The sequence below is a fragment of the Labeo rohita genome, chromosome 19, assembly GCF_022985175.1.
Source record: "Labeo rohita strain BAU-BD-2019 chromosome 19, IGBB_LRoh.1.0, whole genome shotgun sequence".
Lineage (NCBI taxonomy): Eukaryota > Metazoa > Chordata > Actinopteri > Cypriniformes > Cyprinidae > Labeo > Labeo rohita.
The window spans coordinates 10,858,876-10,880,875 of NC_066887.1; the positions used below are offsets into that span (position 1 = coordinate 10,858,876).

The 22,000-nt window shown below is 33.6% G+C and overlaps 1 protein-coding gene across 2 annotated transcripts; it reads right to left on the reverse strand.

Moving 5' to 3' along the window:
* Window positions 1-774: 774 nt before the first annotated feature.
* On the reverse strand, window positions 775-21,814 carry bzw2 (basic leucine zipper and W2 domains 2). 2 transcript variants are annotated; one of them, XM_051136810.1, is made up of 12 exons: window positions 21,765-21,814; window positions 18,052-18,122; window positions 13,980-14,156; window positions 7,502-7,605; window positions 5,825-5,890; window positions 5,572-5,707; window positions 5,321-5,430; window positions 4,309-4,479; window positions 2,749-2,895; window positions 1,452-1,590; window positions 1,248-1,370; window positions 775-1,163 (listed from the first exon to the last, which is right to left on the reverse strand). In XM_051136810.1, exons 2-12 carry the CDS (start codon window positions 18,113-18,115, stop codon window positions 1,135-1,137), a joined length of 1,266 nt encoding a protein of 421 aa, XP_050992767.1. In that variant the 5' UTR covers window positions 18,116-18,122; window positions 21,765-21,814; the 3' UTR covers window positions 775-1,134. The 2 variants fall into 2 exon arrangements, with proteins under 2 accessions (XP_050992767.1, XP_050992766.1); XM_051136809.1 differs by lacking the exon at window positions 21,765-21,814 and adding an exon at window positions 18,303-18,435.
* Between the last annotated feature and the right edge of the window lie 186 nt (window positions 21,815-22,000).

Here is a 22,000-nt window from a genome sequence, read left to right on the forward strand (position 1 = left end):
GTATATGAAACAGTATTGATACTCAAATGAGAATAACAATAATAATAAAATAATAAAAAAAAATCTAAAAAAGTAAAAGAACCTGTCAAATGACCCAAAAAGATTTTTTTAATTATTTATTTTATCATTAAACCACCTGTCAAATGACCCCCCCAAAAAAAAACAAAAAGAACAACTATTTAAATGTATTATTATTTATTTATCATTTCATTAAAATATATCAAAAAAGGTACTTGTAAAAATACTATAATAGTATTAAAAAATACAGTATTTGCTATCATTTAAATAAAATATTTACTGTATTTGTATATGAAACAGTACTGCTACTCAAATGAGAATAACAACTGAGAGTAATAATAAAATAATACAAAAACATTATAATAAATATAAAAAATGAAAAATTTATATTTATTTATTTTATTTTGTTTTTCTTTTTAAGAAGCATTTAATTTTAGGACACCTAATGTGTCATTTATAAAGTAAATTAAATATCTACTCTGAACGATATAGAGCCACCTCTGTGATTAAATTCAGAATTCTTCTCTTCATGTTAACGTTTAAAACACATTAATCAATATGTGAGTGAGACAGACAATGAAGGATTTGGCCTTGGCATAATTTGCACAACTAAAAGGCCTTAATGTAGTTCTAATCAACATAAAAAGGCAGGTCTGTAAAGGCATTTACATTAATTAGTTCGGCAGACGCCCTTACCCAAGCGGCTTGAAGAGATAAAGATGAGTCAGACAAATGAAAAGAGGCAAATTCTTGAAATCGAGTACATATAAAACACGTTTTATTCATAAAAAGATTCAAAGCAGTCCCATACGACATATACACGTGTTTGTTTAAATGAAAATCAGTTGCAGGAAACTGATGTGTGCCAACGCAGTACCTGAACGGCAATCATATAAAATCCATGTTAAAGTGTTGATTATTAAAGGCTGTCTATATGTAGCTCCCTCCACTCATTTTATAGAGCTCAGAAGCGTTTCCCTGGATTGGGCCGCAGTGTATGTGACTCGTCCCTCTGGACACAAATGTAATGACAAAAAGCCTAAATATGCACTAAAAAGCTGGTCAGAGAGAGCTGACAGTGTAAAACCCACAAAATCTTCAGGATCCTCAAAATTATTAGTCGTCTTCCCCCTCTGACTCAGACTCTGTGGGAGAGAATGAAGAAATAATGTGCTTGAGATTTACAGTTTGTTTGGCAGAGGATATTTTTATCCCTTATAATTCCTCACCTTCCTCCGCATTCTGAAGCCACTCCACAAATTTCTTCATCTGCTCCAGAAATACACTTTTTCCTTTGGCAGCATGGGCATCTTTGTACCATTTCAAAATGGCCTCCTCACTAAGGACATCAGCTGTGGGATGAGAAACACACATCATATCTTACCTTGCCTGTAATGTATCGTTAAAAGACTGATCAGGTGGGACAAGGATACCTTTGTAGAAAAGCACCACTATTTTGGAGAACGATTTCATGAAGTGGATGTTGTCGTAGCAGTACTCCTGAATCTTGAGCAGTAAGACTAGCTCTGATTGGCCCTGAGTACTGAACACAGCCAGGAGAGGTGCATAGTGCTACAGGAGAAACAATAATGATTATTATTCCAGCACCGCTGTCTCTTTTACACAGATCTACACTGGAAATACATGTTTACATGCTGTGGCCTGTTGCAACAGACTCTTTCAGTGTAGACAGCTTCAGCTGTAACTGAAGTCATTTAGTGGTGACAGAAGTGCAGACATGACGAAAGAATTTATTTATAGTTGAGGTCAAAAGTTTACATACACCTTGCGGAATCTGCAAAATGTTAATTATTTTACCAAAATAAGAGGGATCGTACAAAATGCATGTGATTTTTTTTTAGTACTGATCTGAATTAGATATTTCACATAAAAGACAATTGAGGCACTCATATGCAACTATTACAGAAGGTTCAAACACTCACTGATGTTTCTGAAGGAAACACAATGCATTAAGAGCCAGGGGTTGAAAACTTTTGGAAATTTAAGATCAGGGTAAATGTAACTTATTTTGTATTCTGGGGAATGTGTAAGTATCTTCTGTAACTTCTGAAGGGCAGCACTAAATGAAAAAAATATGATATTTAGGCAAAATAAGAAAAATGTACACATCTTTATTCTGTTCAAAAGTTTTCACCCCCAGCTCTTAATGCATCACTTTTCCTTCTGGAGCATCAGTGAGCGTTTGAACCTTTTGTAATAACTGCATATGAGTCCCTCAGTTGTCCTCAGTGTAAAAAGATACAAATATGTAGGGTTCAAATACACAAAAATGCTGAAAAGCCAAAAAATTTGTGCGACCTAAAGGATTTTTCTGAAATACATCAGGCTGTTTAACTGTTCAGGACAAACAAGGGATTCATGAACAACTATCACTAAACAAACAAAATAAAAACACAGCTGTGGATCATTCAGGTAACAACACAGTATTAAGACTCAAGTGTATGAAAACTTTTGAACAGGGTCATTTTTATAAATTTAACTATTATTTTCTCTTGTGGACTATATGTAAACGTCTTTTATGTGAAATATCTTATTCATGTCAGTGCTAAATAAAAAAACAACATGCATTTTGTATGATCCTTCTTATTTTTGTAATTAACATTTTGCAGATTCTGCAAAATGTTATGTAAACTTTTGACCTCGACTGTAAATACAAAAAAAATGGAGTAGAGCTACAAAACAACTAAAGTCTAGGTGTTGATACTGTGCCTTCAGGTGTTTGAGGGCCTGTTCGGTGACCAGCTCCTCTTTCTTATTCCATTCAACGGCATTCATGAGGCAGGTCCACAGTAAGCCAATCACAGCCTGCTCCTGAAGATCATTCTTCTTCATCTCATCTTTCACATACACCACAATCTGAGCACAAACACATCAGAACACATGGAACATTTTAAGTTGTTTTTGTACAATAAAGTATTCATTTTAAAAAAATGTCCTGGCTCTTTCAAGTTTTATAATGGCAGTAAATGGCGGTTAAGATTTTAAAGTCCAATAAAGTGCATCCATCCATCATAAAAAGAGCTACTCACAGCTCCGGGGGGTTAATAAAGGCCTTCTGAAGTAAAGCGTTTGTGTACGAAAAATATCCATTTGTAAAACGTTATAAAATGTCATCTTTAGCATCCGCTAACTGTTGTACATAAGTGCAAAGAAGTGCAAAATGAGGATTTGTAAAGAAAAATGTTGGAGGATTTCGATATAAACCAAGAGAAGGCTGGTTTTCCTTTGCTGTAAACAAAACTTGTTTCTCGCCAGACTAGCATATTCTCACCAGAGCTTACGCTACGCCTACGTACATCATCCACTGGAACCCCACTCTCTCCTGAACACACATATGACAGTTAGTGGAAGCTAGAGATTGTGGTTTATAGTTTTAAATATGCATTTTTTCTTACACAAACACATCGATTTGCTTCAGAAGGCCTTTATTAACCCCCCAAAGCCATGTGGAGTACTTTTTATGATGGATGCATGCACTATTGAACTTCAAAATCTCAACACCCATTCACTGCCATTATAAAGCTTGAAAGAGCCAGGACATTTTTTTATGTAACTGACTGTATTCAAAGAAAAAAGTCATATACACCTAGGATTGCTTAAGGGTGAATAAATCATAAGGTGATTTTTATTTTTGGGTGATTTATCCCTTTAATGACCAATGTAACTCTTGAAGCAAAATCAGTTGAGAAGTACTGATCTACACTGCCCTCCAAAAGTTTGGAAACACCCCTGGCAAAGTGTGGTTTTGGATGATATCAGCATAAATCCTTATCATTTTTTGGTGCAAATATGTTAAAGTAACTTGACATGATCATTGAAGACCAGCAATAATAATTTTCATTTTGATTACATAATAATGGCAATATATACATGTCAAAGTCAGACATGCCCCTTTGCCAGATGTGATGCCTGGTTACTGGTTTAAACTTGGCCCAGGTTTTTAAAAGATTTTTGGGTCAGCACATCTTAATAGCTTCAACAATTGATTGCCAATTAAGTTTAGAATACAATGAATTTAGGCCCAGATTATGCAGAGCTGTAATAGCTGCTAATGGTGGATATTTTGATGAATCGAAAATTTAAGTTTTTTCTATGTATAAACTGTTTATGTAATAAAATATGTTTTGTAGTTTGTGTTGTCCCTTATCAGTGCAAAATTATCACAAATTAAAAAGGATTCATGCCAATATTGTCCAAAACCCCACTTTTCTAGAGCGTTTCCAAACTTTTGGAGAGCAGTGTATAATGTTTTGTGTGTGGATGATTCACCTCTCTGATGGGACACTGCTGTGACAGGCGCTCCTGCAGCTCTTTCTGAAGCTCCTTGCGTGTGCCCAGAGTCTGCTGCACACGCAGGAAGTCTGACAGCTCCTTCAATCCTGCGTCAGTGAAGTACTTTGAGAAGTGCTCCACATTCTGCTTATTGACAGGAAAGAGTTCCTGAAGTCAGAGCAGATTACATAATTAGATTAACTACAGGAGGAACTCGGAAGAACCTTTAACCTTTAAAAGTAAGAAGCTAAAGCATGTCAGTAGTCCAGTGTTAAAGGCATAGTTTGTCCAAAAATGAAAGTTGTGTCTTTAATTACTCACCCTCATGTTGCTCCAAACCCGTAAGACATTTGTTCATCCTCAGAACGCAAATTAAGATATTTTTGGTGAAATATGAGAGCTTTATGACCCTGCATAGACAACAATGCAACTGACAAGTTTAAGACCCAGAAAGGTAGTAAGGACATGGTTAAAATAGTCCATGTGACATCAGTGGTTCAACCATAATTTTATAAAGCTATGAGAATACTTTTGGTGTGCAAAAAAAAATCATAAAATTACAGATGAACCACTGATGTCACATGGACTATTTTAATGATGTCCTTACTACCTTTTTGGGACTTAAACGTGTCAGTTGTGTTGCGGTCTATATGCAGGCTCAGAAAGCTCTCGCATTTCATCAAAAATATCTTAATTTGTGTTCCCGAAGATGAAAGAAGGTCTTACGGGTTTGGAACCACACGAGGGTGAGTAATTAATGACAGAATTTTCATTTTTGGGTGAACTAAACCTTTAAAATATTTTCTGCATGGATTTTGTCATACTCTGTGCATCAAGGTCATGAGTGAGTTTAGAGGTGTTAAGACACATCTGCCAGGTGATGAACATTTCCATGGAAACGTAATTAATCTGCAAAATGGTTCATTACCTCCTCATAATTTTCAGAGGTTAATGAATTCAGTATCAAAATCGGTCTAGACACAAAACAAACGAGAATCAACAATCATACCAGGAGTTTCTTATCTAGGTTGGCTTTTCTAAGGGCAGATGTCACCGCGTTGGCGTCCTTCTCTGCTATCCAAGCTTTAAACATCTTCACCGCAAAAGAAGCTGATATTCCTACAAAGCAGACCGTGGGGAAACAAGCACATTATCTAATGAAATAGTAATATGGAGAATTCACTGCCAATGTAAAAAAATCTCTTAAGCAAAGATCTTTCCCCAGTTCTCTTCAAGAGGAAGACGACATAAAGCACAAACCTTCTTTGACAAGGTTATCGCTGAAGAGGCTGGTGAGGATAGGTGGAGGCAGTGTGCCGTTGGCCAACAGGATGCCTGTTAGCATGGCTAGTTTGGTCTGCTCAGACTCAGTGAAGGCCTTCAGGAAGAGAAGAAGCTATGCATGGGGAAGAAATATGGGTCAAAACATACAGTATATCAACATATTTGGAGCATCCTCTACAGTAAAACATGGCACTGATAATAGAAGGAACATGCTATGCACATTAGTTACCTTTTTGATTTCCTCCTCAAAGGCCTTCTCCAGATATTTGTACCTTCTGATAAGTTTATTGAACACCTGTACATAGACATAATCATCTGTGAGCCACAGCATCATCATTTTTAAAGGGGTCATGTCATACATATTTGTGTACGATATGACGACAACAAAATTATTATTATTATTATTATTAATTCTATTTCTGTTATTCATTTCTAATTCTATTATTAATTATTACACATACATCAAATATAATACAAAATAATGATAATAATAATAATAATAATAATTGTATAATATAATTTTAGATGTTAATATTACTATATTATATTTTCAGATCATATTTATCTAAATATTATATAATTATAGTAAAATATTATAATATAATTTAAAATATAATATTTTGTTAAGTTTAATATTATTATTTTTATTAATCTTATTTGTGATATTAAATATTGATTTTTCTTTCTGTTTTATTTTATAATAATAATAAATAATATATAAAAACAACATAAAAATATCTAAAGTAATATGAATAAAATAGAATAATCTTAATGTATTATTATAATAATATTTGATATAATAATAATGATAACAATAATAACTACTATAATAATAATAATATTATGTATTTAATATATAGATTACATAATTTAGATAGTAATATTATTATATTTTATTATATTTTTAGATGATATTTAAAAAAATATGTGTGTGTGTTTGTTTGTGTATAAAATCAAAATAATATAATATATAGTAATATTTCTAATATATCTATATATATTTGTTTAACATTATGATTATTATTGTTATTAATAATAATATTATTAGCAATAATAATAATAATAATAATATTTATGGTATTATATATTGTTCTTTTTTCAGTTTTTTATTGGATAATAATAATGATATCAAAAAACAACATTATAAAAATATCCAAAATAATATAAATGAAATATAATAATAACAACAACAATAACAATATTGATAATAATAATAATTTTATGTAATATATATTACACATTTTTTATTTTATTTTATTATTATTATTTTATATTATCTTTTAGTTATAATAAAATATATGATATATATTTACATATATATATAATCTTTCATAATAATTATAATAATAATATTTGTCACATCATACATTATTATATATTATACAAATATTATTTTTAGATTTTATTACATTGTTTTTATTTGATGATAATAATAATAGTAATAACAATAACCTAAAGGAATATAAATTAAATATAATAATAGTTATTTAATATAATAATATGTGATGATAATAATAATAATAATAATATCTAAAGTAACATAAAATAAAAGTAATAATATTTATTTTATATTATAATATGTAATGATAATTATTTTAATTTTATTTAATTTTATTTTTTAAGATCCCTAGTTAGAGCCCAGTACATTAAACACAAGCCGAAATTTGATTCTTCATGATATGACAAGTGGCTGGTGATGAAGAGACACTGTAATCCAAGGGATTATTTCAAAATGACACAGTATGAGTGGCATACTAGTTCTACCCAGAGGATTTGGGGGCTAAGTACTCCTAATGCAATTTTAAAACAGGATTCCCCTGCCTTCTTGCCATCTTGGTGTTAGCTGCTCATTTTTCATACACAATGAAAAAAAGCATCTGAAAAAAGGGTGAAGTTGGGTGCTCACCTGAGCATAGCTGCGGAGAGCAGTGTGGTTTTCCTCCGTCTTGAACACGCAGTACTCCGTCACCTTGGTCTTGTCCCCATCGTCAATGCGCGTTCCCCCGGGAGCTGAGAGAGGGAAAGTGAGGTTACAGGTTAATGCTGTAAATCCATTGAGAGCACAGTGCTGTCATTGTTAACCCCTACTGAGAAAATGTCACTGCCTGCTGCACAGTTATAACTGAGACGTCACAGCAACCACCTCTGCAACAAAACAACAGTTACACCAGAATGCTTCATTCTCTCTATCTATCAGTTTTATTTATATATAATGCATTTTGCTGTACAGTTTTATGTACTATTATAAGAGAAGTGTTGTAGTTAGGTCAGGTTCAAAAAGCACTAGCTTCTGTACTACAAAGTGGAGGCACTTCAAAACCATTTAATCAAATACGGAAAGAAATTAAATTACAGCACTGCTTCAACTCCAAAATAGGACATGGTTTCTCAATGTGCTCTGCACACATAACAATGCAATGCCTCACGGTCTAATCCACAGGTGTCCGGGTTTATACTGTACACATAGTTAACTTCAGATCCCCTTGAGAGATTTGCTCCGGATTACAGTGTTGAGCCACTGATCCATTGATTGGTCAATGTAATACTTCTCATCTTACCATTTAAAAAAAAAAAACAACGCACAGACACATACACACACTAAACTGGCTTTTCTACAAAGCACCTAAAATCATAATGATGGAAAAAAATAGGATTTGAAGAAAAATTCTAATCCTTTTGCCTTTTGCAATCCCCAAGTTAAGATTAGTTAACATGCACTAAGAATGAACATTACTTCTACAGCATTTACTAATCTTAGTCAATGTTAATTTTAGCATTTACTAATGCATTATTAAAATCACAGGTTGTTTGTTAACATTAGTCAATGCTCTGTGAAGTAACATGAATAAACAATGAATGACTATTTAAATTAATAAAGTGTAATAAATGTATTGTTCATTGTTTGTTCATGTTGGTTAACACATTAACTTATGTAAACAAATGACTCCTTATTGTAAAGTGTTACCATTTTTTTTCCCACCTCATATTATTTCCATCAGCAATTTTCCATCTGCTTGCAAAACTTTTAGGTTCCCCCAAGAAACTTTATGTTCTCTTGCAAAATTTTTGTATTCTCTAGCCAAAGTACTGCATCCCCTGAGAAAGTCTGCATTCACTCGCAAAACTTTTGCGTTCTCTCCTAATAAAAATACAAAGTTTCTCAGGCCAAAATAACTTTTCCTCCCATCTGTTTTTTTTTCCCACTGCACGTTCTCTGGGCTCTGTATTTATCAGCAAAAAGGAATATATTCAAATTATTATGCATTTTTAAATAATTTAACATAATTTACTTGCCTAGTGTAAAACATTTCTGAATTGACAGGATATTCAATAACTAAAAAAAAAAAAAACAGTAGATTGGGACTAATTTTATTAATGAAGTATTGATTAAATCACCAAAAAAATTCTCTGGGACAGTGTTTTGAAGGGAGTGTTTGAGAGATGCAGATTTACAGACATTTGAAAATTATTATTTCAGTAAAAATTATAAAGAAAAATGAACGAATAATGCTCACAAATAAATTGTTTATGATCAAAAATATGCATTAAGAAAGTAAAACAAGTCCATTTTCAAATCATCTTAACTTGAAAGTAGCACTTTCATAATGTGTGTAATATATCCCACTCTTCTATAATAGAGTTCGGGGAAGCCAGTCTTTGTTAAGTACCAATAAGGGCAAAGGTCACCTTAAGGAAGTCCAGTGATGCGTAACAGAGGATTTGGACTTAATCTCTATTTTAACAGAGTTAAAGGAAGTTAACTCATCAGAGCCAGAGTAAACCTTTTATCTGTTATAATAGGGATGACAGAGACAGTCCCATGCTAAAGACATCTCTACCAGTGCCTGAAACTGAACTCATTCAACACAGATTGAACAAAAAGCAGGAGTAGCAGCAGGAGTAAAAAAAAATAAAAATAAAAATAATAATAATAATATAGTAGTGATAGGATGACACTTAATAATTTGCTTAATAAAATAATGATTCTTTCTTTTCCTTTAGCCACAATATAGGATTTGTCTTTTCTATTTTTGAAAATCTCTTATGATTTTCAAGGCATTTATTTACTGTAAAATATACTGTAAAAACTGTAATATTTTGAAATATTATTACGATTTAAAATAACTGCTTTTTACATTTAATACATTTTAAAATGTAATTTATTTCTGCGATGCAATGCTGAATTTTCAGCATCATTAATCCAGTCTTCAGTGTTACATGATCCTTCAGAAATCACTCTAATATGCTGATTTAATGCTCAAGAAACATTTTTTTTTATTATTTTTAATGCTAAAAACCGATCAGGATTCTTTGATGAATCAAATTTTCAAGTGAACAGCAGTTTTTTGAAACAGAAGTCTTTTGTAACATTATAAGTTACAATACCGGTTTATCATTTTTTTTTAAATAGTAAGAGTTCCTTGCATGGTTATGGTCATATTCGGGGGTCCTCGGCATTAAAAAAAACCTGTGCTATCCACCTTATTTTTTAAATCCAGAAATAAGCTGTTTTCTGGTAATGTGTTAGACTTCCTGTTCATAATCTGAAATAACAAGAAGAATATTGAAGTGCTGTAAACGGTACACCAGTTTGGACTGCAAACTACTGTGTTCTTAATTAAGATAATACATTAAAATAATATGGTAAGACACACCAATTTGCATTATCAAGCAGCAAAACAAGATGTTTTGTACAGATAAACATAGCTGGACGCGGATGAGACCAGAAGAATATAGTATATTGGTTAAAATGCACTGAATTGTGTAACATTATGTGAGTAACATGGCTCAGTAGGCAATTAAAGTCAAACTACTGTAATCGAATTATGTGCTGTCTGATGTGCTTTACAAATCTTTATACTCATGTAATCCTAAACACACAGAATGCATATTCAACTCCAAAAATCCTTATAATACGCTGTTCTCTACACTGGCTTCCCATATCTGCTCCAACCAAATTCAACACTCTGCTTCTGTCCCACAGTGAAGCCGCCCACTCACTCTCTCAGCCTGCTAATGTGCAAAAGATCTGAAGATTTCCAACCGGCTGTGACAGCTCCTAGGAGACAACTAAGACAGGGTAAAATCGTGTTGTGTATTTCCTGCTGTCCTCATCTTTAACCATCAATGGGATTTGTAAGTTGATGGCCTGGAGGTACTGCACTAAACACTTTGATCCAGAGATGTGCTGTTGGAGCAGCAGCCTGCTGTCATGGGGGAGTGAGCTAATGACCTCTCATTCTGTTAATCTGCTAAAGATGCCAGTGTCTGCATGAGCTAACAGCACAAACGATGGATCTACAAGTGATTTTCTGTGCTTTACGAATGTTGCTAGTCAGATTGTACAGTATGACCCCAGTGACATCTTGGGTAAAAGATGAGGCATCAATGGTCTTTTATGTCAAACTGTAAGATATACATCTCCAAGACTGTCACCCGAAAGTGTTGTCAGTGGCCATTTTGCCTTACAACAAATGAATCCTAAAAACTGGGGGAAACAAAAGAAGAAACAAAAAGACAACTTACAATATAGTATGCACTGTACTAGAATCAGGACAACAAGCAACTAGCATGATCAAAGGACCTGTATGCTGAGTACTTGAGCTTCCAAGCCAAGAACTCAGTTTAACAGGTGTAATTTTAACAAGATTTTACTGTTTACTGTTTCCAACATGCAGTGCCATCAACTGTTGAAAACTACACTCAAAATCAATTAAAGACAGAATCTGAAAATCTCAGAATTGATCCGCAAGTCGATTTATCGTGACACCCATAGTCTTGTCTGATCTCAAGTACTACAACATTGCTGTTTTGTGATGTTGTAAATGCAAATCCGTATTTTTTCCACACAACTGGGTTGATTTTAAACTGTTGCAGCGGGTTGATTTTCTCCCGTGGGTTAAAAGGTTTGAAATATTGCATAAATTACATTTGACTGAAATGCTTCTATTGAAACAATTTGCATTCTACCTATGATAAAACTGTGGTAGATATAAGTTTTGTGAAGGATGGGCACTGCAGAAGCCTTTTAAAGTGCTCCTATTATGCCTTTTCACATATGACCTTTCATGCAGTGTGTCATGTAGCTGTATGTGAACATAAACTATCTGCAAAGTTGTGAAGCCGACAGTACACAGTAAATAAAGTTATTCTCTATCAAAAAAAGAGTTGGCTCACAATCGCCTGAACGAGTCATCAGGAATTCAAAACTTATTCTGTTACAGATATAGTCACGTAACACATTTGCATAATGTCCGCCCACGTTCTACGTCGTGAACAACTTGCCCGCCCACAAACAGTAAAATTTCCATGTGGTTTACATCATGTCGAGAAGACGCTGTATCCTATGCTGTGAGAGTAAATTTGTTTTATATTCACTTCCAAAAGATGACTCTACAAAGACTGTATTTTCTAGCGATCATTCAAAATATCTAGTTGTGTATGTTATGTTGTGTAACAACCCTGCACATGTCTTGCTAACCGGCTAAATCATGCTTTTGTAGTTCTGTTGTTCAGCTGTGGGCCCACTGTAGTCTAAAAATTTGTCATTGATGCAGCGGCCGAATGTGGAAAGCACTGTGCTATGAAACCCATTCATTTCAACTGCCTGTGCTGCACGAGGACGGCTTGTTTCTGTGTCGACCAGAGCGCACCACTGGCGCGCAAGGCGCGCACGCCACGCTCAAAGTTCAAATGAGTTGAACTTTTGGCGTTGTGCTCTAAAGGGCTGCACTGAACCCAGCGGCCAACGCAGTGCTTTCCGCTTTCGGTGTGAAAGCCGCTTAATGCATTATACAATGTTGAAGTTTACAACATAGAGGTGTGCCCGGTTCGCTTACATAAGCAAATTGCGAGCACTTTCCACGGTAGTCTGTGTTAACTTGTCAATCATCCACTTCTGCCGTTTCATCATCAGACTCTGGCTGGAATTGGTAAGGTAAAATCGATGCCATCTTTTCTCTGTATTGACAAGTATCCAGGCCTGTCAAATCGGTTATGGCAATGGGCGTTCCGTTTTCCCGACACGCACTGTACACGGTAGACCAATCATAAAGGTCTGCGCCATCTGACCAATCACAGCAGTGAGGGCTCACGGAAAGGAGGGGTTTAGAGAGACTGATTCTTCGAACTGCTTCACACGAGTCGTTTATGAATCATTTAGAAATGAGGTAAAATTAAATCTATTTTTGGGGAAAAATAACGTGTTTTTGACCGTGCATACATGTAAACCTGTTTTAGGAGTCTCATAAAACAATATTAGCAACCTTTAAAATGGTATAATAGGAGCACTTTAACTGTTAGCTTTATGATCAATTAATAACGGTGACTGTAAAATATGTAGTTTAGGTATGCCGTATTTATTTTTTAAGGTACAAAAAAAACATTAGCTGGACCAACCTGAAAAAACAGTTTTTTTAGCATTATTTGAACTAAAGAAGCAAAAAAATAAATAAATAAATTGAAATTTGAAACATCTTTTTGCAACTTAACCATGACAAACACTTTGGGAGATTTTTAAAGGATTAGTTCACTCCATAATTAAAATTTCCTGATAATTTACCCACATCTATTTCATCCAAGATGTTCATGTCTTTCTTCTTCAGTTGTAAAAAAAAAAAAAATGTATATAATTTTTAACCACAAATGCTCATCTTGCACTAGCTCGACCTCACGTAGTATGTAGTAACGTAGGAAAGGTCATGCTTCACGAAGGTGGAGATGCCGACCCAGTGTTTACAAAGCGAACGTGCAAAGAAAGTCAAACACCCTTTGCAAAAAAAGCTAAAACAATGATGTCGGACAATTTTGAAGTTGGAGGAGAAAAATGAGATGGAGATTTTCACTCTTCCCTACATTTTTAAACTGGAGTACACAGATGAAGAAGTAACCACACGTGACCTTTCCAACGTGATTACGTAATGCGTGAAGTCACAGACGGGCATCGCAGAGCAAGTGCTTTTTTGTGCTCAAGCGTTTTTTAAAACCTTTTTTTTTTTAAAAAAATTCCTTGACTGGAATCGTGTAGAGCCCTTTGAAGCTGCATTGAAAGTGCAATCTGGACCTTCAACCCACTGATCCACATTGAAGTCTATACGGATAAAAGTCCTGAAATGTTTTCTTCAAAAACCTTCACTTCTTTCAACTGAAGAAAGAACGTCATGAACATCTTGGATGGCATGGGGTCAGTTTTAATGCAGGTGTAAACTATTCCTTTAACTGCATTTCTGATATAAGAGAAAATAAAATTGTATACTTAAAATCATGACAAAGCATATGTAATGAGGCATCACCAGTCACAACCCTGAATCTGGATCTACAAAACAATAACTATGCAATATAAAGACAGTATTCCAAATTATGTTCAAGATTTTGGACCTTCTCACCAAGCATGCTCCCAGCCATGAGGATGTCAAACAGGGTGTCGGCATAGCGGCGGTAGTCTAGTCTCGACCCAGTGACATCCAGAAACTTGGCTACAGCATCAAGATCACCACCTGCTTCGTTGAGGCCTTGAACAATAGTGTCTCGGAAAACCGTAGGCTCAAACTTCTCCTTTTCATCTGTGAGGGAGAAAACACAAGAAAGACTCTTAGTCAAGGTTATCCCAGCAGAGATTCAGGATTCAAATTAACCACTTATGATGTAGAATACAATGCTTTAAGTGATTTCGAGTTGATCCTTGATTTGTATCCATCTGTGTAGAACACTTGATAACGAAGCAGGTGGTCGCATATGCAAGCCGCACTTATATCTACCATTATGCAAATGAGTTCCCTCGCCTCACTGCTGGCTAGGAATTCTGATTATAGCACACAGTAAAGAGCATGTTGAGTGTCTTCCTGTGAGATCTCACATTTGAAGAGCCAGTCACACCTACCACACAAGCCAGTGAAGCATAACTCTAATGCCCTGTTGAAAACGCCCCCACATTTGTCACAGTCAAAAGCTATTAAGTAACGAGCCTAAGCTGTCCGTAATGTCTAACGGTGTTCACCTTTCACCTGTATCATACACCTACATGGGCGATTCAGTTTAGAACTGTATGGCAGCTACTGTATGACTAGTTTCTATGTAAAATAGTTTTTTATTTTTAAAATCTGTTCACCAGTATTGTTTAAAAATACACTACTGGTCAAACGTTTGGGGCAGTAATTTGACTATGATTTTTGCGATGTGGAAAACACGGACAGAAACGCCGAATCCAGTCATAAAAGATGGAATTTACTGTATAATGCAAAATGTTGTGGAATTTGACCATTTTTGGATGAATTAATCAAAAGTAGGTCAGCACAATTAAATCAAAATGTGATATAGACTAGTGTCCGTGAATATTAAGCCACAAAAATACTATTTAAATATGAATTCTACATGGTCTGCGTCTCTCTGTGTGAATCAATGTTGCGGATGCGCGGTTTCATTTATTACACACATACTGAAGTGTGTGTGATGCTCATGGTGTTCTCAGCCTCTGCCGCCTCAATATGTGACTCTGGACCACAAAACCAGTCTTAAGTAGCATGGGTATATTTGTAGCAATAGCCAAAAATACAATGCATGAGTCAAAATTATCGATTTTTCTTTTATGCCAAAAATCATTTGGATATTAAGTAAAGATCATGTTCCATGAAGATATTTTATAAATTTCCTACCTTAAATATATCAAAACTTCAGTTTTGATTAGTAATATGCATTGCTAAGAACTTTATTTCGACAACTTTAAAGGCAATTTTCTCAGAATTTTTTTTTTGCACCCTCAGATTCCAGATTTTCAAATAGTTGTATCTTGGCCAAATATTGTCCTAATTGTCCTATTGTCCTAACAAACCGTACATCAATGGAATGCTTATTTATTCAGCTTTCAGATGATGTACAAATCTCAATTTCAAATTCGTTTATTATTACATCCAGCAACACAACACCTCAATCGCTCAATCGGAGATATTCTTGTCTAATTTACATCCCTGCTCCGGCATCGAAACAATGAAAGTCTGACTGTGACAGCTGGTCTGAGGTAAAACGCTCATGTCAATCAACTATCATGGAAGCAGCCTCTGTCGGTGAGGCATCAGGCATCTAAGAATGAATCGATTTGAAAAAGGGGATATTTTTACAGATTAATTAAAAACTATTGCATGGATTTTTATCATAGTAGGGTAGATTTGTACATACACTGCCAACACACATTAATGTTCAAACAACATGAAAAAGTGGAGTTTGTATCTGATGACCACTTTAAGAAAAACAATTGTCATATCATATACAAACAGAAACTGTCAAAATAAAAGTTCAGTTTAACTTGAGAAAAGTGTGACAGAAATATACAGTGGTCAGCATTTGAAGTGGATCAAAAAAGTTCAAAGTTGTCCTAAGACAAGAACGGGTATTGTTTTGGTTTTAGGACAACTTTGATGAAAGGTTTTGATCCACTTCAGATGCTGACTACTGTATTACTTAATGTAAGGATAGTACTACTACTAAAAATAAAATTAATAAAACATTATTTTTAAAGAAATATTTACCAGAATTTTTTAAATGAAAAATGTAAAAAAAAAAAAAAAAAACAATTAATTAGAGGTGCTTTTTATTATTAAACTTAAATGAAAACATTAAAATGGAATCCAGAAAATTAATGGAAAACACAGAAATTTGTTCAAAGTAAAACTGAATTTAAGGGAAAAAAAGAAAATGCATTTCATAGGACCTTAAAAATGTAAATGTAAAATTGTGTAAGTTTCATGACTTTAATTAATTAAGCATGATTTTTGATTATATTAGATATTAAACAGACAATCTACGAATACTCTAATGACTGCTAGTTGAGATGATTGTAGCTAGGGCTGCACAATTAATCAAATTTCTAATCGTGATTACAGATTTTTACAGATGCCACAATTATGTAATCGTTCAAAGGCACAATTACAAAAAAATAAATAAAAAAATCCACTGACATTAATCTGCTTTCTTAAGATGTGTGTGTGAGAGAGAGAGGGACACAGAGAGTGTGTGCATTTTTCATACAGGCTATCTTAAGGGTTTTTTTCTCATTGTTTTACTTTTTACTTTTTGAAGAACAAACTGTATATAAAAATGTGGCACGCAGTTGCTTCAAACAATGGTACAAAGCAATTCAAACCATCATTCAATGTAAATTGTGATAATTGTAATTAATAATTGCAATTACAATTTAAATGGAATAATCAACAATTATGATTTCTGTCATAATCGTGCAGCCCTAACTGTAGCTGCAAAGTTACTTATAGTCAGCAGAATGTCTAGAAAGTGGACTATAAAAACTTCATTGTGTGTCTTTTAATTTTTTTTATTTTTAAAAACTGTTGACCAATATTGTTTAAAAATACACTACTGTTCGAATGTTTGGGGTCAGTAAGATTTGACTATGATTTTTGCGATGGGGAAAAGACGGAAGGAAATGCGGAATCCAGTCATAAAAGATGAAGTGGACTATAGAAGTAAATAAATGCAGTTATTTTAAACTTTCCATTCATTAAAAAAACACTATTGTTACATTTTCTACAAAAATATTAAGCAGCTGTTTTCAACATTGTAAATAATAAGAAACGTTTCTTGATCAGCAAATCAGCATATCAAAATGATTTCTGAAGAATCACGTGTATTTAAATAGAAAACAGTTGTTTTAATAGTTAAAAAAAACCTTTCTGTCTAAATAAATGTCTAATAATACCAAAATTATTAGTACACCACACAAATAAAAACAATATGTAATAATAATAATAATAATATCATTCCTATGACTTGAAATGCAAAAATGAGAAAATTCATACTTCAAAGAAATAATAATAAATAGCTAAATAGTTTTAAAAAAGTTTTTAACTTCTTTTAATGCGAGTGCTGCATTTTTAGAATGCTGTGTCATGCGTAAGACACAAGCGCAATGATCAAAGATGTCTGTCTAGCACATTTACTTAAACAAACAATAGAAAAGTAGTGCAGTGGAATGGAAAAATGCCTTCTGTGTGATCGCCCACTAAACATTCTGTTTCTGGAGCCAATGCTGCATCTATTGCAGTTGGCTACTTGTTAACTTCTGTGGCTCTGAGACTGCAGAACAAAGACAAAAGATCAGAATGGCAGAGGATCTGCACTGGTTCCAGTATTGTGTAATGACATGAAGTACACAGCAGCACACAAACAAGCTATAAATGGAACATGAATTGAGACCCTTGCCACAGCATTGCTGAGTGAGTGTTTGCAACATGTGTTCACATAAAAGGTGTATGTGTGTATTTCTGCATGTGAACAAATATGAATAACAATCATTGTACAATTTCCATACTGTTTTTGTTTGTTTTCATTAGTTTTATTTTTTTTTCATATTTACTAAAAGTGTTAAAGAAGGTTTTTGTAAGTTAAAGAAGATCCACAATTAGTTGCTATGAGGTAGAATGTGAAATATGGAAATAAAAAGTGACTCACCCCTTTTCCTGGTCTTAAACCGCTGGCCTGTAAGCACTGGCTTCTGTTGCTTACCGGTATTCATAAAAGTCCTTCACATGCAAAGAAACAGACATAAAATATATTTAAATCAGCAACAAAAACATAGATGACCCATTTTTTTGTGCTCCATTATTACATAAGCCAGATGCCCCACAAGACAAAACAATGAAACAACTCCAGTCCAACTCCAGTTTGTGCTTTACCCAACACTACACCCTCCTTTCACACACCTTGTTTATAATAGCGCACTGTACTGGGGGGAAAAAAGCTTGCGATCTAAAAGCTCATCAGCTGAGAGGTCCTCTCCAGCGCGCAGCGAGTGCTCCAGCAGAAAGCCAGTGCTCCGGCAAGCCTTTCGCTGCCCTGTGCTGCTAAATATAGAGGGGCTCATCCCTGACAGTGTAAACTTCAGTCACCCAGGCCTGGGACACGTGTCGTATTACAGCAAGGACATGTCTGATCACAGCTTACAGCCCTATCAGTGTGTGTGTGTGTGTGTGTGTGTGTGTGTGTACAAGCAGACTCACAAAGTATACACACGTGCAAACATATACACAAACAAAATCATCATTTTCCATCAGCTGCCTCAACAATTTACTGACGCTCAGTGTGACAGAGTGCAGGTTCAGACTGTGTAAAATCAACAAAAAATATGGCATAAATACAGGTAGTTGTTACGAGGTGTACATAACCAGCAAAATAAAAAAAAAGTTCCTTGATGTCCTTTATTCTGTTATGTTGCAGAAAATGTTGAATATTTGAATATTCACCATGGTATAGTTATGTCACCAAAGTTTAAAAGAATGATTTGTGATGGAAACATAAGCTACAATGGGTTAAATATAATATTAATAATTGTTATAATATAATATAATATAATATAATATAATAATTATTAACTGAAACGAATGATTTGTGATGGAAACAAGTTACAATGAACGAAATATAATATTAATAATTGTTGTAATACAATATATAATATAATATAATATAATATAATTATATAATTATAGCAATTATTAGTAAAAAATATTAGTTAAATAAATACAATGTTAAACATTTAAACCAATAAAAAACAATTATTTATTACAAAGTATTTCTAAGGCCAGACTTCTTTCTGAGAGTCAGCTTAACAAAAGATATTTTCTTATACTGTTCAAAAGTTTGGGGTCTGTAAGTATTTTTTTTTATTATTAATTTTATGAATTAATTTTTCTATATTAACACTTTAATTCAGCAAGGATGCATTAAACTGAGCAAAGGTAAACTACCAGTCAAAAGTTTTTAAACAGCAAGATTTCTAATGTTTTTTGAAGAAGTCACCAAGTACTGCAAAAACAGTAAAATTCTGAAATATTTTAAATATATTAAATATATTATATTATATAAAAATTCTATTTGAATATATTTTAAAATGTAATTTATTCCTGTGATCAAAGCTACATTTTCAGCATCAATACTTCAGTCTTCAGTGTCACATGATCGTTCAGAAATCATTCTAATATGCTGATTTGCTGTTCAAGAAACAATTATTATTTTTATTATTATCAATATTAAAAAACAGTGAAGTACATTTTTTAAGGATTCTCTGATGAATAGAAAGATCCAAAGGTCAGCATTTATCTGAAATAAAAAGCTTTTGTAACATTATACACTATACCATCCAAAAGCTTGGAGTCAGTATTTTTTTGGTTGAAAAAATTAATACTTTTATTTAGCAAGGATGCTTTACATTGATCAAAAGTGATGATAAAGACATTTGTAATGTTACAAAAGATTTATATTTCAGATAAATGCTTCTTCTGAACTTTCTATTCATCAAAGAAACCTGAAAAAATTCTACTCAGCTGTTTTTAACATAATAATAATAATAATAATAATAATAAATGTTTTTTGAGCAGCAAATCAGAATATTAGAATGATTTCTGAAGGATCATGTGACTGGAGTAATGATGCTAAAAATTAATCTTTAAAATCACAGGAATAAATTAAAATATATTCAAATAGAAAACAGTTATTTTAAATAAAAAATATTTCAAACTTTTAATGTTTTTGCTGTATTTTGGATCAAATAAATGCAGGCTTGGTGAGCAGAAGAGTTTAAAAAACATTGAAATCTTTTGACTGGTAGTGTCAGTAATAACCACAATATTGCAAAACATTTAAAAATCTTAATAAATAAATACGTACATACATACATACATGAATGAATGAATGACCAATCCCAGACTTTTAATTTGTTGTGCAAATGCATTATTTTTTATATTTCTAAAAAAAAAAAAAAAAAAAAAAAAGGAGGTGAGTCCCCCGTGTTCTGTAATGCTACTCTAAAATAACACTTTGTGTTAAAAAGGTTTTCTCAAAAGAGCATATTTTTTATTTCATACCTCACAAAGAATACCCTTGATTTGTCCTCAAAGCTGAATGAACTAGTGACTCACAGTGATATTTAATTGAAATCAGAACAATTGCTTTTAAACAGCATTGTACATCACGGCTCAGTGTTTTTCTAACATCCAGTCCTCTCACGCAGCTCTGAACAATATGTACTCATGTGCAAGTCCCGTGTGATTTATAAATGATATCAACAACCACGTTCTCCAGGGATGAGCCAACAAAGGAGATGATTTAGCTGATTGTCACCAAACCCTAATCCATTACAACACACAACGCAGTAACCTGCCCTAAGATCAGCTCAAGTGGAGGATGTCCAGAGCACAACGCCACACAGGACCGGTTAATACCGGTGTCGCTGGAAAACCAGAAACACTGTAAGAAACTCTGGAAAGTCAAAAATCAGTGTCGGGTCTTAATTAGATTACATAGTCTCTGAGGAGTAAGTGGTGCTTACGAATCTTTAGAATAACTCCCAATCACTCTCCACTTAACTGACAATTCAACACAGCTCTTTGATTTCAACACTTTTCTCACACCGTACTTCTTGGCAACCACAAGAATATGTTCTTGCAGATACCTGTGTGCCTCTATAGCTGTAGGTTTATCATCAATGACACACACTCTTTAGCTTAGTGTCCCCGGTCCCAATTTATAAGTGCTTCAGTGCCAAGAATAACACACAGGCTCTGGCATTCTTGGAAGAGAATGCAACCTGGTTTCAAAGTCGGAATGAGGTGCTGGGACACATCACAGGACAGATAATACATTATAAATTATACACATACTATAATTATTACTATAAATATTACACTATTTTAGTTCATTGGGCATTCATATTTAAGACATTTTATATTATGTAAATATTTTTTTTTATCTTTTACATTCAGCATTGCACATTCTACAGTAAGATATTTTATATATAACGCTACATACACACATATAAAAAAAAATCATATATATATATATATATATATATATATAGTTTTGTGCGTAATTGTGTCAAGCTGTCGACCTGTGGTTCAGACAAGTGCTTAAAATCATTACAACACGTTTTTTTAAATAACCGTGTAAGTAATCCGACTTCACCAGTAGTTAAATGTCTCCCTCTGCTTACATCATGTGCTTGCTTTTTCTAATGAAATCAATTATACAGTTTTCCAAACCATTAGGTTACCCTTCAAAACTCGTAAAAACTCAAAAGCTTCCTGCTCAGAAGAAGCACGACAGACTCACACACGAACCAGGCTAATAGTAACATTGCGCATCGTGACATTCCATCATGTGACTGTATTTACCTGTCTGTGATTCCGCCTGTGATGATCTTGAACGCCGCTCCGCGCAGTATCTCACACTACAGTTTGAGCAGGCAAGTTAAGTACAGCTGGACTGAACCATTCTCGATAGGGTAGTTCGAACGACATGAATAACTACTGTTGTTAATCTTTAAATCTTCTTGAATGAAAAAGTAGTACTTTGTATTTATAGCAGGTTAATAAAAATAAAATAGATGTTTATATCTCAAAATGATTAT

What these genes read in the sequence shown, in the direction of transcription:
- bzw2 (XM_051136810.1), bottom strand. Translation starts at nt 18,115, where the DNA reads ATGAATACCGGTAAGCAACAGAAGCCAGTGCTTACAGGCCAGCGGTTT. An exon ending in TTGAGGAGGAAATCAAAAAG is followed by an intron (nt 5,708 to 5,824) that starts GTAACTAATGTG and finishes CCCCATGCATAG; the next exon opens with CTTCTTCTCTTCCTGAAGGC. An exon ending in CGATAACCTTGTCAAAGAAG is followed by an intron (nt 5,431 to 5,571) that starts GTTTGTGCTTTA and finishes TCTGCTTTGTAG; the next exon opens with GAATATCAGCTTCTTTTGCG.